The sequence below is a fragment of the Cupressus sempervirens genome, chromosome 2 (assembly GCF_028749045.1).
Source record: "Cupressus sempervirens isolate cs-2001-9-10 chromosome 2, ASM2874904v1, whole genome shotgun sequence".
In the NCBI taxonomy this organism is placed as follows: Eukaryota; Viridiplantae; Streptophyta; class Pinopsida; order Cupressales; family Cupressaceae; genus Cupressus; species Cupressus sempervirens.
The window spans coordinates 363,607,157-363,629,478 of NC_143119.1; the positions used below are offsets into that span (position 1 = coordinate 363,607,157).

The following is a 22,322-nucleotide window of genomic DNA, read 5'->3' on the forward strand; positions in this document are numbered from 1 at the left end:
CATTTTCTAGGAGAGCAAACACTACTTGTACTTTTGGTAGGACCCCTACAACCACACAAGGAGACTAGAGTCATTCAGGTAGAGATGACATGTTTAGAGGAAGAGAGCTAGCCCGATGCAAGAGAAAGCATATCCCCACCTAGTGACGAACACACTCAAAGGATTTTGGCTGAGTTGGAAATCATAACTAAGGCAACACAAGAAATTAGGCAGCAAGCCAAGGAGGCAGATATGACTACCATAGTCTCTCAAGATGAATCCTTTTTACACTTTATGAGGATAGGATGCCACGAAGACTTTAAGAGGACATTTGTAGACCAAGGTTGGCCTATTGAGGAGATGGAAGTATAGTCTCAACAATGTCAAGCGTCACAAATAGTATAGTCAGGTGAGCCATTGGCTCCGGTTTTATTTGAAATGGAAGGAACATTTCACGCTGTATTTTTTGACTCAGAAAAAATCCATTGGGAATTGGCAAAAACCAAGGGTGATCAGGTAATTCTGACAGAGCAAGTCGAGAGTTTGGAAGCCAAACTTAAGGAAGAACAAACTACACATACAGAACAATTGAGCAGCGGTAGAGAAAGACAGAATGAATGCACTAAGGCTTCTACAAGGTGCGCATACTAAAAAACTTGCAGCAGAACGGGATGTGCAGCTACTCAAGCAACAATTAACATGTCTCACAGCCTTGGCACTCTAATTGCAACTTCAATTTTAGCTTCAGCTCTATGGACATACTCTCATCCCTCTTCCTGAGCTTGTTAGTCGTATGGAAATGACTTCTTTTTTGGGGGGGTGGGGGAGGATAATGTAGAGGGCAATCTCATAATAAAATAATAAAATAGTTGTTAGGAGAAGTTTGTACCAAAGGTCACTTTGGTTGGTATTAGTAATGAACCCAAGCACCATATGTAGTACGCAAATAGAATAGACTAGCATGGTAATTTTGGATATCATTGGTACTAGCATGTAACTTGATAGGTACAATTAATAAAGAGATAATTTCCCATTTCTTGTGCATTGCTCATTCAAGTAATGCGATAGTATTATAATGTTTGTAGATCATAATTGATATCAATGTCCTTATGAATAGTCCATTATATATTGTACTTGGAATTGGCCCGCCATAGTGGCAATAACAAAAATCAACACTTCCACCTAGCTAGAGCAAAATCTTTCTTGATAACTTCTGGTTTGTCCTCCCAACATTAACATCCACTCCCTCTTAGCCAGGGAGGATCTTCTCAGATATTTGAGTTATAATGTCCGCCATGACTACTCCCAAACAGTGGCTCCATCATGGCTACTCGCATGAATGAAAAATGCAAACAAACACAAGTGTTCGTCACGGAATTGCTCTCGTGATATCGTCATCTCATGATGATGGTCACCATAGCTACTCCTAGAGGGTGACGCCACAAGTATTAGTCACGGAGTCGCTCACATGACGACCATGGCTACTCCTAGAGGATGCTTCCATGAATGGAAATGCAAGCAAACACAAGTGTTCATCACGGAATACTCATGTGATGTCATCATCTCACAGTGATAGTCACCATAGCTACTCCTAAAGGGTGACTCAACACAAGTGTTTTAGTCACGCACTCACTCACATGACCTCCACCATGGATCCTCCCAAAGGGTTGGTCCATAATGACTATTCCCATGAATGGAAATATAAATGAGCACGAGTGCCCATCACGGAATAACTCAACATGATGTTGTCATCATGACATTGACCATAACTACTCCTAGAGGGTGAATCAACACAAGTCCTAAGTCATGAATTATCTCACATGACATCCACCATGGCTACTCCTAGAGGGTGGAACAAGGGCTTTCAACTCAAACTTCTCTCTCTCACAGAGAAAATTGCATTACAAGGGTTGACACCTCAAATTTCTCCATCTTAGAGAGAAATGCTACAAGGGCTTTCACCTCAAATTTCTCCGTCTTAGAGAAAAATGCATTAAAGTATATCTCAAGAAATCATTGATGTCAAGATTCCCTCTCAGCAAGGGCTTCATTCTCCACAATTCCAAGCTTGTAAAATGCACAACCTTCACTTTGGCAAGAGGCTTGGTGAGAATATCAGCTGTCTGTTCTTCAGTGCTAATGTACCTTGATTGTATAGTGTTCCTTTGCACCATATCTCAAATACAATTGTACTTGATCTCCACATGCTTTGAGTCTTGACCTGTCATAAGGTTGGATTCTGCATCACTCTTGGTGAATCCCAAGCTCACCAATTATCCATCTATCCAGGAATATCGTGACTTGGGTGTCCGCATAAAGGCCTTTCAACCTACAGACATGGAACTCCATCCCATGAATCATAGTTCTTTGATTCCTACAGTTTCCTGATCACTAGAGAGATCATCTCGCTGCTCCCTCTGGACCAATATGACCAAGATTCTTGGTAGTCAATAAAAGCATATCCTCTAGCTGCTCCCTCTGACATGTAAATATACCCTTCTCACATGGTCTGAATTATGGAAGATATCTTGCTTCAACAATGCGGTCAGGTCTGAATTGTCTCCTATGACTGGAGAATCAGCCTGATTTGCTGCTGTTGCTGCTGAAAGTTCACGACTTTCCTTCTGCAACAACTCTTCACTTTGGACGAGCAATTCTACTGCAGGATGCATTAGAGCTGAATCTTCTGTAATAGGTCTCCTCATCACAGGGACATGATTATTGACCAGCTGTGGAAGTCACTGGTTTCGATGACAGTGACCAACCAGTATACCTCAGAATAGATATAATCGCAGCTAGGAGGAAGGACATAGATGTTGTTGATGGTCTCACAGTCACAAAACAATTCATAGCCTACATCCTCCTTGATTTATATAAATATTGTTGTTTCTATTAAATGACAGCTCCAAACAAGTCCACCTTTGAAAATGATACTGCCCCTTTTCTTTATCGAAACCGAGGATAATTGCTCAATATCCCTATGATGAAGCATGTTACCTTTATATTATATTGATGTGGTCACCAAGGTTCAGAACTTATGTTAAATTAGCTGCTCTTTATTAAATATCCGCTTCTCTATCTAGCATGGATAATCATCCAAGAGACATTGCTGCAAATAAAACTTGATATCTTGTATTAAATGTTTTCACCACTTATATATAATGATGCCTTTATATTATAGCCTTTGTATATTGCTGTTGATGGAAACTGATGCACAATATAAATGCCATCAAGGCTATATTGCAGCAGATAATACTGGCTTCTTATTGGAGAAATTGCACCTCTTTGCATATGTTGATGTTGCTGGAGGAAATCAATGCCACATAAGTCATATATATAACTTCTTGTGTATATCAATATCTCTGCTTTTAATATCAGCCTTATGATATTAAAAATACTGTTCCTTACAAAATTGAGTCTAATAGCATGTTGCCACCTTTGCACCTTACACAGCTACTCATTAGATGAGATATCGATGCTTACTATTTAATAAAATGCAAGTATTGATTAGAAAGGGGAGGCTTGATGTGGTTAAGTGCTGCCAATATATCCCTTCTTCAATAGTGATATCTCTCCTCTCTTATTATCCACTCCCTTAATAAGGTTTCCTTATGTAATTTCTGCTAATGAATGATGATAATATGGATGTGAAAGAGTTGGTTTCTTGGGTGATCAAGGTTTGGTTAAGTGCTGCCAATATATCCCTTCTTCAATAGTGATATCTCACCTCTCTAATTATCCACTCCCTTAACAAGGTTTCCTTATGTAATCTCTGCTAATGAATGATGATAATATGGATGTGAAAGAGTTGGTTGCTTGGGTGATCAAGGTTAATGATGTCACTGCCTTAATTTATTGCCGCCGGTTCTGTTTACTGGAGAGGAAAGGTCAAAGATATAACTGTCTTGCTGTATATATCTATGAACTTCTTGCGTAAACAATCATTCCATTATTCTATATCTGGTTTATTATTATTTCCTTATTTATTTTGGTTTCTATCATTTTGTAAATCATTTGCATTGCATCGCAAGTTGGCCAACAGTATTTTATGGATCACCATCTTTTATAAATTTTTCTTTGCCAATCTTATTCGATGATTGCTGCTATATATTATGAATCACTAGACCTGTAGAGAAATATTTGTGTAGAAATTTCCTCCTTTTCTCCTTTTCTCTTTTTAAATTCAATATCTCTTCTTATGATCCATGAAATATGGTAGCTTGGAAGCATATCCTCGCCAATAGGTTAGTTTATGCCACGTGACCTAGATGTTTCATTGAGATTGACGAAGGAGACACAGTTTCTCCCAAAAATCTAATAAATTCATTGCAACACATTGTGTGGACTTGCATTGAGTCGAGAATTTTTATTCAACTGCTCAATATTTGTAGAAGGTAAGGATGGAGGGATCAAAGAAATGCCCCCATCTTATGATTGTCTTAGACCTCGACAATACCATGGGAGAATTCTTTAAGATCTTTAGTGAGAATATCGACTTTAGCAGGTAAGTATCATAGCCACTATTAACTCTTCTTATGCCTATGTTACAATCTTCAGGAATAGAGTCGAATTCCATGTACAAGTGCCAATGGAGATGGTAAGAGCTGCAACACATTCACCACAAGAAGGCTACTGAAACCATAGATAAATGCCTCTTGCAAATATTGAAGGTAAACCAAGTCTGGACAATACTATTTGTATACCATCAATATTGGTGTCAATAGATCTTTCAAGCAATTCATTCACCCATTGAACTAGGCCAGGAGAGTCATACTGGCAAAATGGAGACCTTAGCAACTTCCTGAGGACTTCATTGATCAAATCAGCTTTTCTAAAAATTAGCAAAACTTAGATTTGTTCTTTCAACTCCATGACCATGCGCATAAATATACTCCTTATTCTTGTAGAGTAGTTCAATCAATTTGTTCTTTTCTTGCTATAGGAAGGGAATCGATCCCGCTTTGATACCATGTTTTTTTTTTGCGAAAGTGGCAAAGCCACTATATATATATATATATTAATAAACGCTGGTTCAAGGGCTCATGAAGGGAAGAACACAAGAAGAAACCCTACAATCGTTAGCCAATACGAAGAGAACATATACAATAAATCCATAACAAAAACACTCCCAAAAGCAAGTTCCCACTAACTAATCATCTCTCTAAAAACTACAAGAACTTTAACAATTACAAATACGAAAGACCTGAAGACAAAAAGGCCATAACAACAAATGTGTTTTTATCAAGGAAGACCACATAACAATGCTCCAAAAATGAATGTAAATACCAACATAGCAATAAAGGAGAGACCCAAATATCATTGGATAGAAATTAGATCGAGATTATACAAAATCAGCTCTCCCTTAATCATCCTACTAGCAACTATTTATGACATCTATCTTGCATATTTACTGAAGCCATAACATATGCCAATACAATAACCCTCGAACAGTTGGAACCCGTACTCCACCAATGTCCACGTTGGCCAAGAAAAGAGAATGAATGAACTATCTTCCATGTCCATCTCCTAGATCTTTCCCCTGAGCATCAAAGAAGAACATAAAACAGGGGGATCTTGTAAACTTGGATACTTGTAGCCTCCACCCCATTACAACTTGAATAGAACATACCAGATCATATACTTTGAAATATGGGCATGTAGATCAAAATCTGCTTCCGGAATCCAAAAATTTTTACCCAAAAATGCAACCCACAAAATAATAGGTTCATCTCCCATAGGATTAGTACATATATATATTTCTTTCTTTTTTCTTTACCAAGAGGAAGATTTGATCTTCCTATATATATGTTAATGGTGCCCCTTTACCAAGGGTTACCACTCTTGGCTCAATTAATTTTTTCAAATAATTATATCATTATATTGTTATAATTATGTCACAGTAATATTATCATATAATTATATTTTGAATATAATTATTATATCATAACAATTATACTATCACAACCTTTATGTTTTCTATGTTGGCCTGAAAGAATCCAACCATAGCTACAATAACATCAACGCTTCTTATTTTATGTTGGTTATCACAAAGGGACTTACACTATTCATTCAATGGATATCAACTTGACTTTTACAACTTCAATCACTTCCAACCAAATAACTTGCTATCTAACTCTATAAATGTAAGATAATATTGATGTTGGGGTGATCTTCCAACCAATCTTTGCTTTGCTGTGTCAACTAGGCACAGGAGGCTTCTATCTTCTATGTATACAAGAAGGCTTATCACATTGACAATATTTATTCAAATGCCGTATGAAGGAACAATCTAAATGACCATCTCTAGTACAAGTTAAACACTTGCAATTTAGGTCCAAATTAACCTTACTATATTTTTTACAATTAACAAGTACCAAAAGGTATGAACACTAGCTTCACCATTAATTACCATTCAACAATATTTTCCATTCATCTTATTCTACTTCTGCTTAACATGAAATGAAATCTAACATAAGTAAGGAATTGAAGAAACCATGCAATACTTCAAAGCAACATTAAGTAACTCACCATGAAGACTGACAATGAATCATGAATTACTTTGATCTAATATAAGTGAGGAATTGAAGAAACCATGCAATACTTCAAAGCAACATTAAGTAACTCACCATGAAGACTGACAATGAATCATGAATTACTTTGATCTAATATAAGTGAGGAATTGAAGAAACCATGCAATACTTAAAAGCAACATTAAGTAACTCACCATGAAGACTGACAACGAATCATGAATTACTTTGATAGCATTATGGCAAAATTTCAAACAAGTCTTCTACTCTACTTCTACTAGCTGTCTCTCTAGTGAATCTAAAATTGAACCCTTTACAAATTTTAGGCATTGGCTTTTTATAGTTGTTCAATTACAATGAAGGGCCAAGATCAGTTCAAGATCAAGAACCATGACCAACCCACCACATACCCTAATTAGGGTTTTATACTATCATCCAATTATATGAAGGCAACACCATGTGGGCCAATAAAAAAATTATAATACTTTTGAGAGCCAATGAGAAAATTGTACACTTGGCATAATATGACTGAATGTTGGAATTTCTAAATGGTAGAAGAAAAGTAGGCACCACCTCAACGTCCTTATCTTGTAGACGTGATCAATCCTTTGGTAATGAGAAGTTATCTCCTGATACTCAACATTAACAAGTCTTCAATTGTGATAGCATATTTGAAAATTGCCTCATCTTCTCAAATTGTCTTTATCTTCGTTCTTGGAGATTTTCTCATTGCCATGATTTGAACTGGTTTGCACTTGTAATCTTAATGTCTCTTTCGATACCTTGTCTTTGATTTTCTTATAGTGATGAAGTCTTCATGCACTTGGATCCTTCAAAATAAACTTGAATTTCCTCCGGAAATTCAAGTTTTGGCAATTTTTTTTTTCCACTTGTAGATTTGCTTTCTTGAATTCCATTTGGGTCTTGCCTTGAATTTGTACTTTGATAATCTGATTTGAACCTCCTTCCCATTTGAAGTTTTGAGCTTGACTTTGTCTCCATCCTTTCTCTTTCCTCGAAGTCTTGAATTTACCCTTGCCATCATCTCCTTGCTTTTCAATCTTCTCCCTTTTCAAAGTTTACCTTGCAAATCTATGAGAGAAAAATTGCATGAAATGGTGAAACGAAGGAAACATGAAAGCTTCATGAAAAAAATCGACATCAAAACAAGGGGGCAAAATGAATTTTATTAAGTTCAAGATCATTTTTCTCTCTTCTTGTAAACTTTGAACTGAAATTATGTTAAAATTTGGAAAACAAATGAGTTTTGCAACATAGCACGCCCAAATTTTATTTTCTCACCACCCTTAATCTCAGATTTTGAGAATAAATCTGCTCTTATTTGTCTAAAATCATTGCTCTTCAAGAGATTTCTTTTGCCCCATAGAGTAACTTATTTAATGCACACAAGAATGATAGAAAATGTAATAGAACATAGTATATCAAAAAACTCACAATTGCTTGTTCATTAATCCCATCAAATGCTTTTTGAACAACAATACGACAATGCCAATAACCATAATGATATCCCTCGAAAGAAAGTACATGACATATATTTGTGTTGAAGGGGTGTGAGTGCCAACCGTCATGACCATTCTCAAATACCTACCCTTCGACCAACTAACAAGTACTAGCAACACTTAATTACCCAACAACATCATCCCCCCTCCCCCCCCGAACAGAACGTCATCTTCAGGTGATGTACACCAAAGTGGGAATGAAATAATTATACAACTCTACAAAAAAGGAAAATCAAGACTGAGATGGGGGTTGAGAGTGAGACAACATCCCTAATGAGGAAGGCAGCAATGGTGGTGTAGAGGATGCTAGTCGAGCTCACAACTCATGAAGCTACTTTGTTCCATGGTGTAGATCTCTCTTTGCAAGCATTTGTCACTCCCAAGCGCCCTTCATGAAAACGGCCTCCAAAATCCCCTTACTCTTTTTACCTACCTCCTCCAGAGCTGTCATATGGTGACACTATAGAGTTGCTACTTGCTCTTGGTGCTACACCTCCAAAGCAGTCACTGCATCACTATACTGTGACTCTAGAGCCACCATTTGATCCTGCTGTTGTGCTAACACAACTTTCATCTATGCTAGTTCTTCCTCCACGACTTGTATCCAAGTGCCTAACTCCTCCTGAGCTGCTACAATGGCGACCTGCTCAGCCTCAACCCTTGCCTATAGGTGCTTAACTCTCCTCAGCTCATAGTACACCTGTCAAAAGCTCTGATCCACTTGCTAGAGTAAAGTATGGGTCTGACTCTCCCCCTTGGATATTTCACTTCTGTATTCCACAGAGCGCTGCTCTTTTATAAAGTGTTTGCTGCCTTTTTGAGGATAATTCACTGTCTCAATGAAGAAATCACTGCCTTAGCAGCAAAAGTAAATCTGTTTTGATTTGATGCTTGAAATGAATGCTCATCACCCTCCTTAAATAGGTGATTGTCAACTCGAAAGAGTATGCCTTATTTAAAGGCCGACTTGGTCTTTTTAATTTAATTAGCTAATTTAATCACTTTTCTTTCTCCCTAATACAGGGGGACATGCTAAGAGAGCAACAAATGCAAGTTATAATTATCAACTATCAATCACATTGCAACCTTATCATATCCATTCTATTGTTTCATGTTGCCTATCACATTATAAATTTTGAAGATCCAATCCTTATGAGGACAAGGTGGAAATAATGAGAGGTTGGGGATTTTCACCTTCTCAAATTCACATGACATCATGCGAATTGAGTTTAATCCTTTGTCATTTTCACTTAGTCCTATGTTGAACTCACACTTGGAGGCTAAAGATTGGCCTTATAACATCCATAATGCTAGGCAGAATTTACGCACCCTAGAGGATAATTTATCTTGATTCCACAATCCCTCAAGGAATTTCCTTGACTTACCTATCTTCAAACTCCAATTTTAAAATCATATTTCTCATCGCCTTGCTTTCACCATTCTTGTGTTGAGGCAAAATTTGAGGGAAAGAGAGGTTTTAATCTTTGGTTTCAAACTTCGAATTTTCCCATCCTCTTTTTGCTTCGAATTTTCCATTGCCTCTCCTTTGGTTGATCTCGTGTTTGATTAGGATTGAGTCTTCTTTGTGTTTGTTCAAATCAAGCCATGGAATTGCCTCCACTTGAAGCGGGGAATTGGATGCCTCCAAGGATTTTTAAAATCACCTTTATGAAGAAAAGGCTGGATTGAAGGGCCTTTGAGGATTTTCAATCCTTCCTCTCACTTTCTCTAGTTCGGCCTCAATCCTTCAATTCCTCACCCCTTTCTCCTTTGTTGTCTATAATGTAAATTTGGAGGGACCTGATTTATGTTTTGTCCACTTCCTTTCAATGCGGAAATTGGAGGTATGAGAGGATTGATAATTCTTGGAGGGTGGCAAAATCCACCATGTCCAAAAGAATTTTTCTTTAATTCATGCTCATTCCCTCTAACTCAGTTTTCATCCCTGCTTTGTTCATTTTACTCTTCATCTTACAAACACATGCTTTCTTGTCCTCATGTCTAAGCGGAAATGTGGCTTCTTAGAGGATTTTTATGACCACTTTAACTGATTTCAAGTCAGTCCATGTCCTAAACTTGTCTTGCTCTCCTCAACGTTTCCTTTGAATTGATTTGTTTTACACTCCATGACCTCATGTTGATCATTTTGTTCAAACTTATCCCCCTTTCACACCATCAAATCATGTTTTATGTTGTCTTCCTCTAGATGGCAGAAATCATATTTTTTAGTGGATTTAGGAATCCTAGAGGGGCAATGGATTCCATCCCCCTCATGAGGGTTTTTATCCTTTACCTTTTTTCATTCTCAAATCACTATTTCCCCTTCAAATAATACATAATGCTTTCTATCAAATTGCAAGGTTATTTGTATAGTCTTCTCAATCTGCATTGGATGTTTAAGTTTGATTTCTAATGTATATCTCCACCTTTCTCTGTGATCTTGACCTCCAAACTATACCAAAATCACCCCTATTCACCTTTCGGATTTGCCCACAGACGAAATTGGGAGTTCAGCTAGGATTTTGAGTAATCGAGAATAAGGTGAAAATTTGGTGTGTTAGAGGATAATTAATCCTCATGGGATGATGGAATCTTCTGTCCCTCAAGAAATTTCATCATCATTTAATCAAAATCTATCCAACTCTCATGTCAATCTCTTATTGCATTCGGCCTATATTAGTCTTAAAGGTCACCTCCATGCCTTTGGTCTCTAGTCTCCTTTCATCTGGTCACTTCAATTATGGGCAAAAATTCTATACATTAGAGGATTTGGGAATTTTAGGAGGTAGGTAGATTCCACCACTTCCTAGGGATTTTTCTTCTATTCACAACTTCATCTCAAAAAATAAGCCTTTTTGCATTTCTTTCACTTTTTTAAAACAATTTGCACTTGGAACTTGACTTCGCAAGGGGGCAGCATTGTGGGGTGTCAGAGGATTGGAATCATAGGACATGGTCGGATTTCGACCTAGTGCCAAGATTTTTCATTTGCAAGTTAACACCTAAGTTCTGGAAGTCAGTTTCTTCAGCTCAAAGGGTGGGAGGATTTATATAAAATATAATACTTAAGTATACAAAATTTCCTTTCTTATACTTAAGTTATATTTAATATAAATATTGTCAAGATGTTTGAGATAGCTTTTAGATTCATAGGAGTTATAATAAAGACTCTAGATTTCAAGAGTTTCCAAAAAAAATCAAATTTAGTGTAATGTTCCCTTTCAGGATCACCTTGTACTTTGCATTTGCTTTGAAAATTTGAATAATAATCTTTTGTTGCTGCTCCTCCTTTTTGGCCTGGTATGAAATCTCCTTAATACTTAATTGAAAAGGCCACTACCTTTCATTAGAATTGAATCACCACTTTTCATTGTTTCCTTTGAGAGTAATATGTTTTTCCCCAAATTTCTCTCCCTTCCTTGTCCCTCAAATGAAACATCCTCCATTTATTCTTCCAATGTGGAGAAGAGTTACACCTCTTCATCATATCTGCCCTTTACAATGGTTGCAACCTTTGTACTTACTACTCTTTTGAAGAGTTACAAGACTTCATCATTGTTACTGTTTAGAAGAGTCACAATGAAACATCCTCCATTTATTCTTCCAATGTGGAGAAGAGTTACACCTCTTCATCATGTCTGCCCTTTACAATGGTCACAACCTTTGTACTTACTACTCTTTTTCATTGTTATTCTATAGAAGAGTCACAATCTTTAATAATTACTACCCTTTAATTGTGTCACAACCCTTCATCATTGTTTCCATTTGGAGGAGTCACAACATTTGATCATTGCTGCCCCTTTGGAAGAGTCACAACCTTTTGAAATAATCAGCTTTTAAAAGAGTCACAACCCTTCATCATGGTTGCCCTTCGGAAGAGCCGCAACCTTTCAGATTTACTACCCTTTGAAAGAGACAAACTTTCAGAATTACTCCTCTTCTCTTAAAAGAGTTGCACACTTAATTAATTCCTATGCTCTTTTATTCTTTTCTTCTCACCCTCCAAATGAAGTTCGCTTCGCCTTTTTTATAGCTCATGTTTAAGGGAATCACAACTTTTCCTTCCATGCCTTTTGGCCCTTCATTTTAAAGTTTCTGCAAATTCTAAATGATCAGATCTGAAATAATACCTTTAATATTCTTGCTGTTCTGATTTTCTTTTCTGTCTGACCTTGAAATGAGGTCACAATATTAATTGTCCTTATTAAATATATATTTATTACAACAGGTATCAATTTGTGGCAGAGTCGTTTATAGGAGCAGAGTTGGTGTTCAATTATGTGTCCTTTAACTACAACTTCACCCCCCTTATATACCATAACCAAAGGGTATGTCCCTTAAAGGGACATGACCCTATCTAAGTCAGCCCAAAATACCTTCTCATAATCGGCACCTAGAAAGAAGAAGTTAATCTTGACTAACATATCTAGTTAATGTTAAAGCTAACAAACAGTCATTACCAAGGATTGCTGATGATAAAGGTGCAAGGTATTAATAACCAACAAAACAGTATTCCATAAGAAGAAGAGGATTGTGTGATCTACACAGTCAGACCAGTATGAGGATCCAAGTTATAGTTTTAACACTCCCTCTTAACTTGATAATCATATTGACATATAACATATCTAGCATCAAAAATTATGATGAATAAGCATAGAATGATACTCTATATCTATTTGAATCTTCTGAGCATGTGGTACCATTGAACACGTGATACTATGTCATATTACCAAACTTGTGATATGACATATCATTGATACTAGTGATAACAATATTGGAAAGAATACAATATACAAGATAAATCTGGAGAATAATTAAATTCTTCATTTATCCAAGTTGTGACTCGTAGGTATTGGTGTTCCTATATCACACCGTGATGCTGAGTTAAGATCTACCAGGACACAGGATAAACTCTAGAGAATAATAAAATTCTTCCTTTATCCAAATTGTGACATATAGACATAGCAATTTCTACATTACAATGTGATCTTGAACTCATCTAGATCTTACAGTAGAACTCTACTGTTTAGCACAATATCAAAGAGATCGTCATCTCTCATAATGTCATTCATACAAGTGTTCATTATCTTAGAGATTGTCACCTCTAAAATAATGAATACAAATGGTGGAGCCCATAACAGTCAATAGCTTGACAAAAAAATTATTTTATTAAATAATTTAAAGAATACAAATGAATTACAATTCAACCATACCAAATCTTTTTCTAAAGTGATCTATCTTCACTCGAGAGAGAGGTTTGGTGAGAATGGTTGCTGTTTGATTTGCAGTGCAAATGCATTCTAATTTTACAATATTTTTGTCTACCGTATCTCTTACATAATGGTAAGGTATTTCGATATGCTTGGACCTTTCATGAAAAACTGGATTCACAGAAAGCTTTATAGAACTCTGATTATTACAATGAATAATCGTAGGATTCATGGCTTGACCAAATAATCCCACAAGTAACTTTCTAATCCAAACTGCTTCCCGAGAGGTCATTGTTGTTGCAATGTATTTGGCTTCTGTGGAACTTTGTGCTATTGAAGACTATATTTTGCATATCCATGATATCATTGCTGATCCTAAACTGAAATAGCTTCCTGAAGTACTTTTTCTATCATTAACACTTCCATCCCAATCTGAGTCTGTGAATCCATGTAAATCCAAGTCAATTTTCTCATATTTAAGCCCAAGGTTAAGAGTGCCTTGTATCTCATAATGGATTTGACTGCAACTAGGTGAATCTCCTTTGGCTCACACATAAACTAACTTAAGGTGTTAACAGCATAGCAAATATTAGGTCTTTTATTTACCAAGTACATAAGGGACCCAATCATCTGTCTGTAGAGAGTAGAATCTATGGAAGGTGATTTTGTTGTTGCTTCTTTAAGTTTATGTAGATTAGTCTCCATTGGAGAAGGCATAGACCTGCAGTTCCACATTCCAAATCTCTTCAAGATATCTAATGTATACTTCCTTTGATTAAGTATAATGCTTTTAGAATTTTTCTGTACTTCTAGTCCTAGGAAGTAATGGAGTCCCAAATCTTTCATCTCAAATTCTCTAATTAGATCTTTCTTGCATTGATCTATGAGATGATCATCACCTGTTATTAATAAATCATCAACATAAAATATCAAAATTACCATATCATCTTTATCCCTTTTATAATATAGATTTGGATCAACTTCATTTTTGGAGAATCCTAAGCCGGTGAGATACTTATCAATTCTTTCATACCAAGCCCTTGGAGCTTGTTTAAGCCCATAGAGAGCTTTCTTGAGCTTGCAAACAAAAACTTTAGGATCATGAGTTTCAAATCCTTTAGGTTGCTCCAAATATACCTCTTCTATAATCTTTCCATTCAGAAATGTTGTTTTTACACCCATCTGATGTACTCTCCATCCCTTTGATGCTGCAATAGCTAGGACTGCTCTTACAGAGGTGTATCTGGCAACATGAGCAAAGGTTTCTTCATAATCAATCCCTTCTTTCTGAGAGAATCCCCTGGCTACAAATATGGCTTTATATTTTTGAATGCTACCATCAACAACATGCTTAATTTTAAATATCTACTTGGAAGAAACAACAGATTTTTCTTCAGGTCTAGGAACAATTTCGCAAACATCATTCTTCATAATGGATTTGTATTCTTCCGTCATAGCATCCTTCCAACCTGTATGTTTAATAGCATTTGAAACATTGGTTGGTTCTGATTTAGACAAATCATTCATGTTTGCTGTATAACTAGAAAATCTTTTGGGTCTTTTGCTTTCTTTGATTGTTCCGGATGGTGTAGCGAAGTCTTGTGCTTCCTCTACTATCTTAATGGCCCAAAGTGGTCTTTTCTTAGAGTTTTGAGTTTCTTTAAGATTGAGATTTTGAATTTCATCTTCAATTTCTTTAATGTTCTCCCTTTGAGACTCAGATTCAGTATTTCCTTCAGAACTAGGTAAGGGAGAGGGATCTTCAGAATTTAGGGCTCTTTTGAATGCTAAATCTTCTTCAAAAATTACATTCCTACTAAGTTCAATATTTTTCTGACCAGGTATGAAAATCTTATACACTTTAGATGTTTCACTATACCCTACAAAAATACTTTTCCTCTCGGAGGGTTTTAACTTAGTGCTCTTTTCTTTTGGAACATGTATATATACTGGGCACCCAAAATTTTAAGATGACTTATTGGGTTTAACCTTGGTAAATATTTCTTCAGGAGTTTTATCTCTAAGGTAGGAGTGAGGGCTTCTGTTTTGAATATAGACAATAGTACAAAAGGCTTCTGCCCAAAGATAATATTCTAGATTTTGATCAATATCATAGCTTTAGCAACTTCTATAATTGTTCTATTCTTCCTTTCTGCTACCTTATTTTGTTGCGGGTTATAAGGAACAATATACCCCCTCTTAATTCTAGTTTCTTTACAAAACTCTTTAAACAAATCTGAGATATATTCCCCTCTATTATTAGTCCTAAGAGTTATAATATTATGTCCTGATAAGTTTTCAGTTAAGGTTTTAAATTTTTTAAATCTCTTTAGGATTTCTTCTGATTCTTTGCATTTTAAGAAGTAAATCCAAGTTTTCCTAGAGAAGTCATCTATAAAAAGTATATAGTATCAGAATCCTCCAAGAGAAGGAATAGACATAGGTCCACATAAATCTGAGTGGATTAATTCCAAAACATTGTTAGCTTTTCTAGTGCTATCATGAAATGGACATTTGGTGTTCTTACCCAGAGCGCATCCTTTGCATATGCTTGAGTGATCTTTATTCAGTTTAGGTAAACCAATAACCATCTTCTCCATAGTTGATAAAGTTTTGCAATTTAGATGTCCTAACCTTCTGTGCCATATTTCATTTATATCAACAACTTCATGAATTAAGGCTTGAATAGGTTGACTAGGTTTTGAGTTTAATTCATACAAATACCCTTTTCTTTGACCAATCGATTTTTCTTTCTTAAACGAGGAGTTCTTAGCTCAGGTTATGACTTTACCATCTATGAATGCAACATTATGTCCATCATCTTCAAGTGTTGTAACCGAGATTAGATTCCTTTTTATTCCTGGTACATAGAGTATTCCTTTGAGAAGAAGAGAACTACCTAACTTTAGTTTCAAGGTGCAATTTCCAATTCCTTTGACGGAATGTGCTAAATTATCACCAATGGTGACTTCGCCATTAACCTTTTCTGATTTAGAGTCTAGTGCTTCTTTGTATCCTATAATATGTTGAGATGATCCACTATCAATCACCCATGCCTTACTTGAGACTTTATTTGATAGTGCCGAATACAATGCACGATTCTCAGGATCATAGTTATCTTCTTCCCTAGTAATGTTTGTACAATTCACTTGTTGTTTAGAATTCTTAGGGTAATTAGGTCTGTAGTGTCCAAACTTTTCGCATATGAAGCATTTTATTTTGGATAGATCTTTCTTAGGTTTGTCATTCTTTAGATTACCCTTTTTCTTCTCGAAGTGCTTCTTCTTACCTTTATAGGAATTTGTATTAAGAATATGAAGTTCTTCATCTTCAGTTTTCAATTTTCCCCCTTCCTTAAGTTTTCTGGATTCTTCCTGAAGACAATCTCCCTTAAGTCTATTGATGTCAGGAAGATTATCTCTGGCACTTACTCCTTGTGCGAATGTTTCCTATGAATCTGATAATCCATCTATAGCCATCTGTGTGAGTTCCATGTCATTAATGATGGTTCCTATACTTGCAAGTTCATCACTTAGACTGACAACCCATAGGAAGTAAGAATTCATCGATTCTCCCTTCTTTATTTGTATATGATTTAGTTGCCTTTTAGTGTGAGAACTCTAGTTGCATTGTTAGCCTCATATGCATTTAGTAATGCACTTATCATATCAAATGCTATTTGATATTTTGTTAGCATGGGTACTATATCATTTTGCACTCCATCTAATGTGAAGTTCCGTGTCATTAATGATGGTTCCTATACTTGCAAGTTCATCTCTTAGACTGACAACCCTTAGGAAGTAAGAATTCATTGATTCTCCCTTCTTTATTTGTATATGATTTAGTTGGCTTTTTAATGTGAGAACTCTGGTTGCATTGTTAACCTCATGCATTTAGTAATACACTCATCATATCAAATGTTGTTTGATGTTTTGTTAGCATGGGTACTATATCATTTTGCACTCCATCTAATATGATCTGTATGGCTTTCCTGTTTCCTTTACTCTAGATAGTTTTATGAGGTTCAACAGTAGGTTGTTTGGATGCTGAATCAACAAATTGTTTTACATCATTTTCTTCAAGAATCATCACGATTGTGAATTTCGAAGCATCAAAGTGTTCTTTCCCATCAAACCTGTCCTCGGGTTTGATTGTGTATGCCATTGAAGATAGGAGAATGATGCTAGATATATATCAAGTCTGATTATTTAATTTGTAGAGCCTAGGTTCGACTACCAAAGCTCTGACACCATGTAAAGTTTCTGCAAATTCTAAATGATCAGATCTGAAATAATACCTTTAATATTCTTGCTGTTCTGATCTTCTTTTCTGTCTGACCTTGAAATGAGATGACAATATTAATTGTCCTTCTTAAATATATATTTATTACAGCAGGTATCAATTTGTGGTAGAGTTGTTTATAGGACCAGACTTGGTGTTCAATTGTCTATTCTTTAACTACAAATTCACCCCCCCTATATACCATAACCAAAGGGCATGTCCCTTAAAGGGACATGACCCTATCTAGGTTGGCCCAAAATACCTTCTCATAATCAGCGCCTAGAAAGGAGAAGTTAATATTAACTAACATAACTAATCTAGTTAATGTTAAAGCTAACAAACAGTCATTACCAAGGATTGCCGATTATGCCTAATAAAGGTGCAAGGTATTAATAACCAATAAAACGGTATTCCATAAGAGGAAGAGGATGGTGCGATCTACACATTCAGACCAGTATGAGGATCCAAGTTATAGTTTTAACATTCATTAACTTAAGTTGAGCTACGTTATATTCTAATTTTATTATTATTTTATATTTTAATTTTAATTTTTTATATTTTATATTTCTTATTATATCAATCATATATAATATTATTATATTAATGATATTCTATATTATTATATTAATGATATACTTCATTATTATATTAATAATATATCATATTATTATATTATATTATTTATTCATTTATTTTAATTTTATTATTATTTATTTATATTGTAGTTTTCTTATATTGTTATTTATCTATTTATTAATTTATATTTAATATTATCATCTATTTATTAAATCTTCTTTTGAATAGGGGGCATCACAGTAACCCTTCCCAAAATTGCTTGTCCTCAAGCAATTCAAGCCTTCAAAGTGAGTTATGTCTGCTATGCAACTTTGATATCCAATCCGACGACTTTGAAATGGTACTTCTAACTTGAGTTTAGAACCACAATATATTTACAAACATAAACTTATCAAAACAAAAAACATTACAATATTCAATTTAAAATTCTTAGAAAAGTTCCAAAGATAAGATTTATCTTGATTTATGGTAGCAGTTCCTTTTCTTGTTTTATGTGTTGTTTTGCTCTTGGATAAGTAAACCTTCAAAGATATAGAAACTTTTCCTTAATCCTTTATAGGAATTACAACATTTGTTAAGAATGTTCTCTTGGTTTCAACACTCACTAAGAATGCTCTTGATCCAATCTTGACACCCATATAGAATGTCCTCAATCTTGACATTCACTAAGAACGTCCTTGATTGTCAACACTCACTAAGAATGTCCTTGATTCTCCACACTCGCTAAGAATGTCCTTGATCCTTGACACTAGCTAAGGATGTCCTTGACTCTTGGCACTCACTAACAATGCCCTTGATCTTGACACTTAGTAAGAATGTCTTGATCTTGATACTATGTAAGAATGTCTTTGATTTTTTGCACTTACTAAGAGCACCCTGAGCTTGACACTCAATATGAATGTCTTGATCTGGTTTGGCACTCACCAAGAATGTCCTTGACTCTTGACACTCACTAAGAATGTCCTTTGTACTTAATAAGAATGTCTTTGGTCCTTGACACTTACTAAGAATGTCCTTGACATTCGCTAAGAATTCCTTCACTAAGAATTCCTTTGGCTCGTGACACTCACTAAGAATGTCCTCGATGCTTACTTAGAATGCCTTCAATTCTTGACTTTTACTATGAATGCCTTAATCTTTGCTCCGATTTTGACTTGTTTCTTTTCTCAAGTTCTTCTTAGGTGCATTCCGACAAAACAACTAAAGAGATTTGGGGACCCTCGAAGCTTCTCTATGAGATGATCATGATGGATGAGAAGATGTCTCTCTAGGTACATCTTACAAAGATCAAGGACATCTGTAACCATATCAAGGCTATTGGCTGCAAAATGGAAGAAGATATGGTAGTGATCACACTGAAAAGCCTACTTTTATCCTATGATCATTTCATTGAGATGCTCAATATCACTTTTACTAGTGATGATCTAATTTTTTTCGATCTCTGCAACATGCTATTGCAGTAGGATAGATGGAAGCGATAATTTGTTTACAATGCTAGTTTGTGCTCTTCCGAATCGGACCTTGACAACCAACGCCTCAAACAAGAACAAAGGTAAACCTTAGTCTTCCTAGTAAAAAGCACCAGGTAACCTCTGACATCTACAAAGGAGAGTGTTCAGTGCAATTATTGTCGCAATTTTGATCACAAGATTGATTGCAAGAAATGGTTGGCCATCACACAATCTTCACAGGGAGGGTCTTAGTAGAAGGCCCGTGTTACTACACGTATTGATCAAAAGGTGTTTTCCTTGATGTGTTCATGGTCACATTCCGATTAGATTATAAGACATTGTCTGCTTGGTACATTGATTTGGTGCATCTCGACATTTCATACATCAATGGGATTGGTTCATAGAGTTCATGCCTTACACCAATGCAATGATCTTTGGAGGAGGTGAGAAGCATGTAGTTGTTAGCAAAGGCAATGTTAATATTTCACTTGGTGGGAGGGATTTGATCATTCTCAATGTATATATTGTCCTAGGTTTGAAGCTCAATCTATTGGTAGTTAGTCAAATTATGCTTCATTCTCCACAATTGGATGTTGTCTTCAGTTCGCACAAGTGCGACATTGTTGATAGGGAGTCTCATGCTATAGTTGCAGTTGGTCTTGAGGATTGTGGTCTTTATAGACTCCTTAATATAGGTGATTCTCAAGAGTAGGCCATGGTAGCCAAAAGTACTTCCATCAACAATCTTTGGAAACATCCCTCGAGGTCATCTGTCCTAGTAGTACTCTTAACTCAAGCCCATTTGCAAAAGCTATTCATAATTCAGTCATTTGGTTACAATCATACTATGTGAAGCAGCATTGCTATAAGCATTTAAATTTAATAAATCTAGAGATGGCATACTACAATGGTCATTTTACTAGATTCAACTTCCTTATGAAAGGTGTTTAAAGAGTTCTATGTTTTGTAAACCATCTTCCCTTGTTTACTACTTGCCTATGGTTTGTCTTGTACTAGCATTTATCGTATGCTTAATTTTTTTATAATTTATCACTATGGTTGGGTTTTCATCTTTCCCATAAGTTGGTTTTGACAATCTTTGTTATTATATATGGGTATATTGCTATAGTGGAAGTGGTTTGTGTATAAGAGAGACATAAGAACTAATTACAAACTATTGTGTATTGCAAATAGAACACCACCATGAAATTACAAAGCATAAACAAAAATATATAAAGACTACACACATTTTATTTATTTATATAATTCATTTTTTGTATGTAGGGTTTATCAAGTTTTTGGAGCCGTACTATATGATACTCATTAAAAAGCGAAGACAAATTGGAGATATATGTGGGCATGCCATATATGGAATCACTGAGAGCCAGATAATTTTGGTTCCTCATCCTACTGTACGAACAAACTTGGCATATTGCAAAGATGAACAAAGGTATATATATTGTGGTCTTCTATTATGACATCTAATGGTAATTTGTTGCACTTTTAATATCAAGTTTAAATTTTGTGTGGTTGGATGTGTTATTCAACAAAGCATAAGGTCCTCATTGAATAATGCCTTCAAAGTTGAAGGATTGTGCTTCTGTCTTTAATTTTAGAGCTGTAACAATTTATTGAGTTCTTACAAATAGGTAATTTAGTTGCTGAAACTTTTGATTTTTGAAGTACACAAAATTGGTGTGTCAATTTTGTTGAGGCTGCATTAAATTTTAATTTTCATTGTGTCTGCCAACGTAGATTTCTTCTTGACCTTAATTATATTCTTTGGCATTTCCTTAGATTTAATATAATTCTAGTTACAAAAAAATTGTTTACCGGAAATGCACTATTGCTATTGCTAAACTAAATGGTGAGACAAGTGCATAAACTATAAGAAACGCTGACAATTGTAAGGAAAATATTTTTGTTCTATGTGTAGGTTTGTCTTAATGCAAGTGCTAGTCAAAACCATATTTGCAGTGATTTGGATCCTAGTGATTGATCCAATATAGCTTATAGTTTCTTTTGTGAGTATGCCTTGATTAGATAAGATAAGGAAGAAAGTTTCTTTCTGTTCTATGGGTAACTATTAATTAATTATAGTCATTATGCAATGGGTTATGATTTAGCACATGCTAAATATTACGCGTGGGAACATTTTTCTAGGGCAGTGGGAAGACAAGTTATATAGTGTCTTCCTTAATTTAATGCTTTAATTGACCATCTAAATTTGGAGGTTACTACATATGCATATGCTGTACCAACTGTAATATCTAAGGTCAGATGAATGAGGTTTAACTTTGCACATGAACACTTGAATACCCAAAGAGATATCGCTAGTGGATGTCTGTGCTTATCTAAATATGGACATATAAAACTCTAAAAAACTGATTTGATGGTGTTACCAATACACCAAATATATAGAGTAAAAAGCGTTGACAAAAAAGAAAAATTATCTAAATCAAGATGATGACTAAAAGTAGAACTGATCAAGACAATTCAAACATAGAGCCTTAATGAGTGTTAAACTGAGATTCTAAATACCAGATACATTCTAATATCCTCAATGGTCATTCTATCAACTATTCAATTGACATAATAAAATCTGCTTATCAAAATGCATGGTAGGTTGACTTTTCTTTTGACCGCTCTACTATAGGAGTTTGCTCTTGAAACTCTCCCTGGTTGACCTTCTAATCAGCCAACCGCTTCCTGCAGAACTCCTGGATATAACCAAGCCTCCCAAAATAGTGACGTGATTTTCTTCTTGGAACCTTCCTT

At 35.4% G+C, this 22,322-nt stretch overlaps 1 protein-coding gene across 1 annotated transcript in view; it reads left to right on the forward strand.

Annotated features, from left to right (window-relative positions):
- Positions 1–22,322, forward strand: part of LOC149572638 (phosphoinositide phosphatase SAC2-like) — a 118,552-nt gene that overhangs the window by 16,010 nt on the left and 80,220 nt on the right. Inside the window, exon 3 of the mRNA XM_089813749.1 lies at positions 20,829–20,994. Coding sequence (XP_089669875.1) covers positions 20,829–20,994 — 166 coding nt within the window. The remainder of the gene's footprint in view (positions 1–20,828; positions 20,995–22,322) is intronic.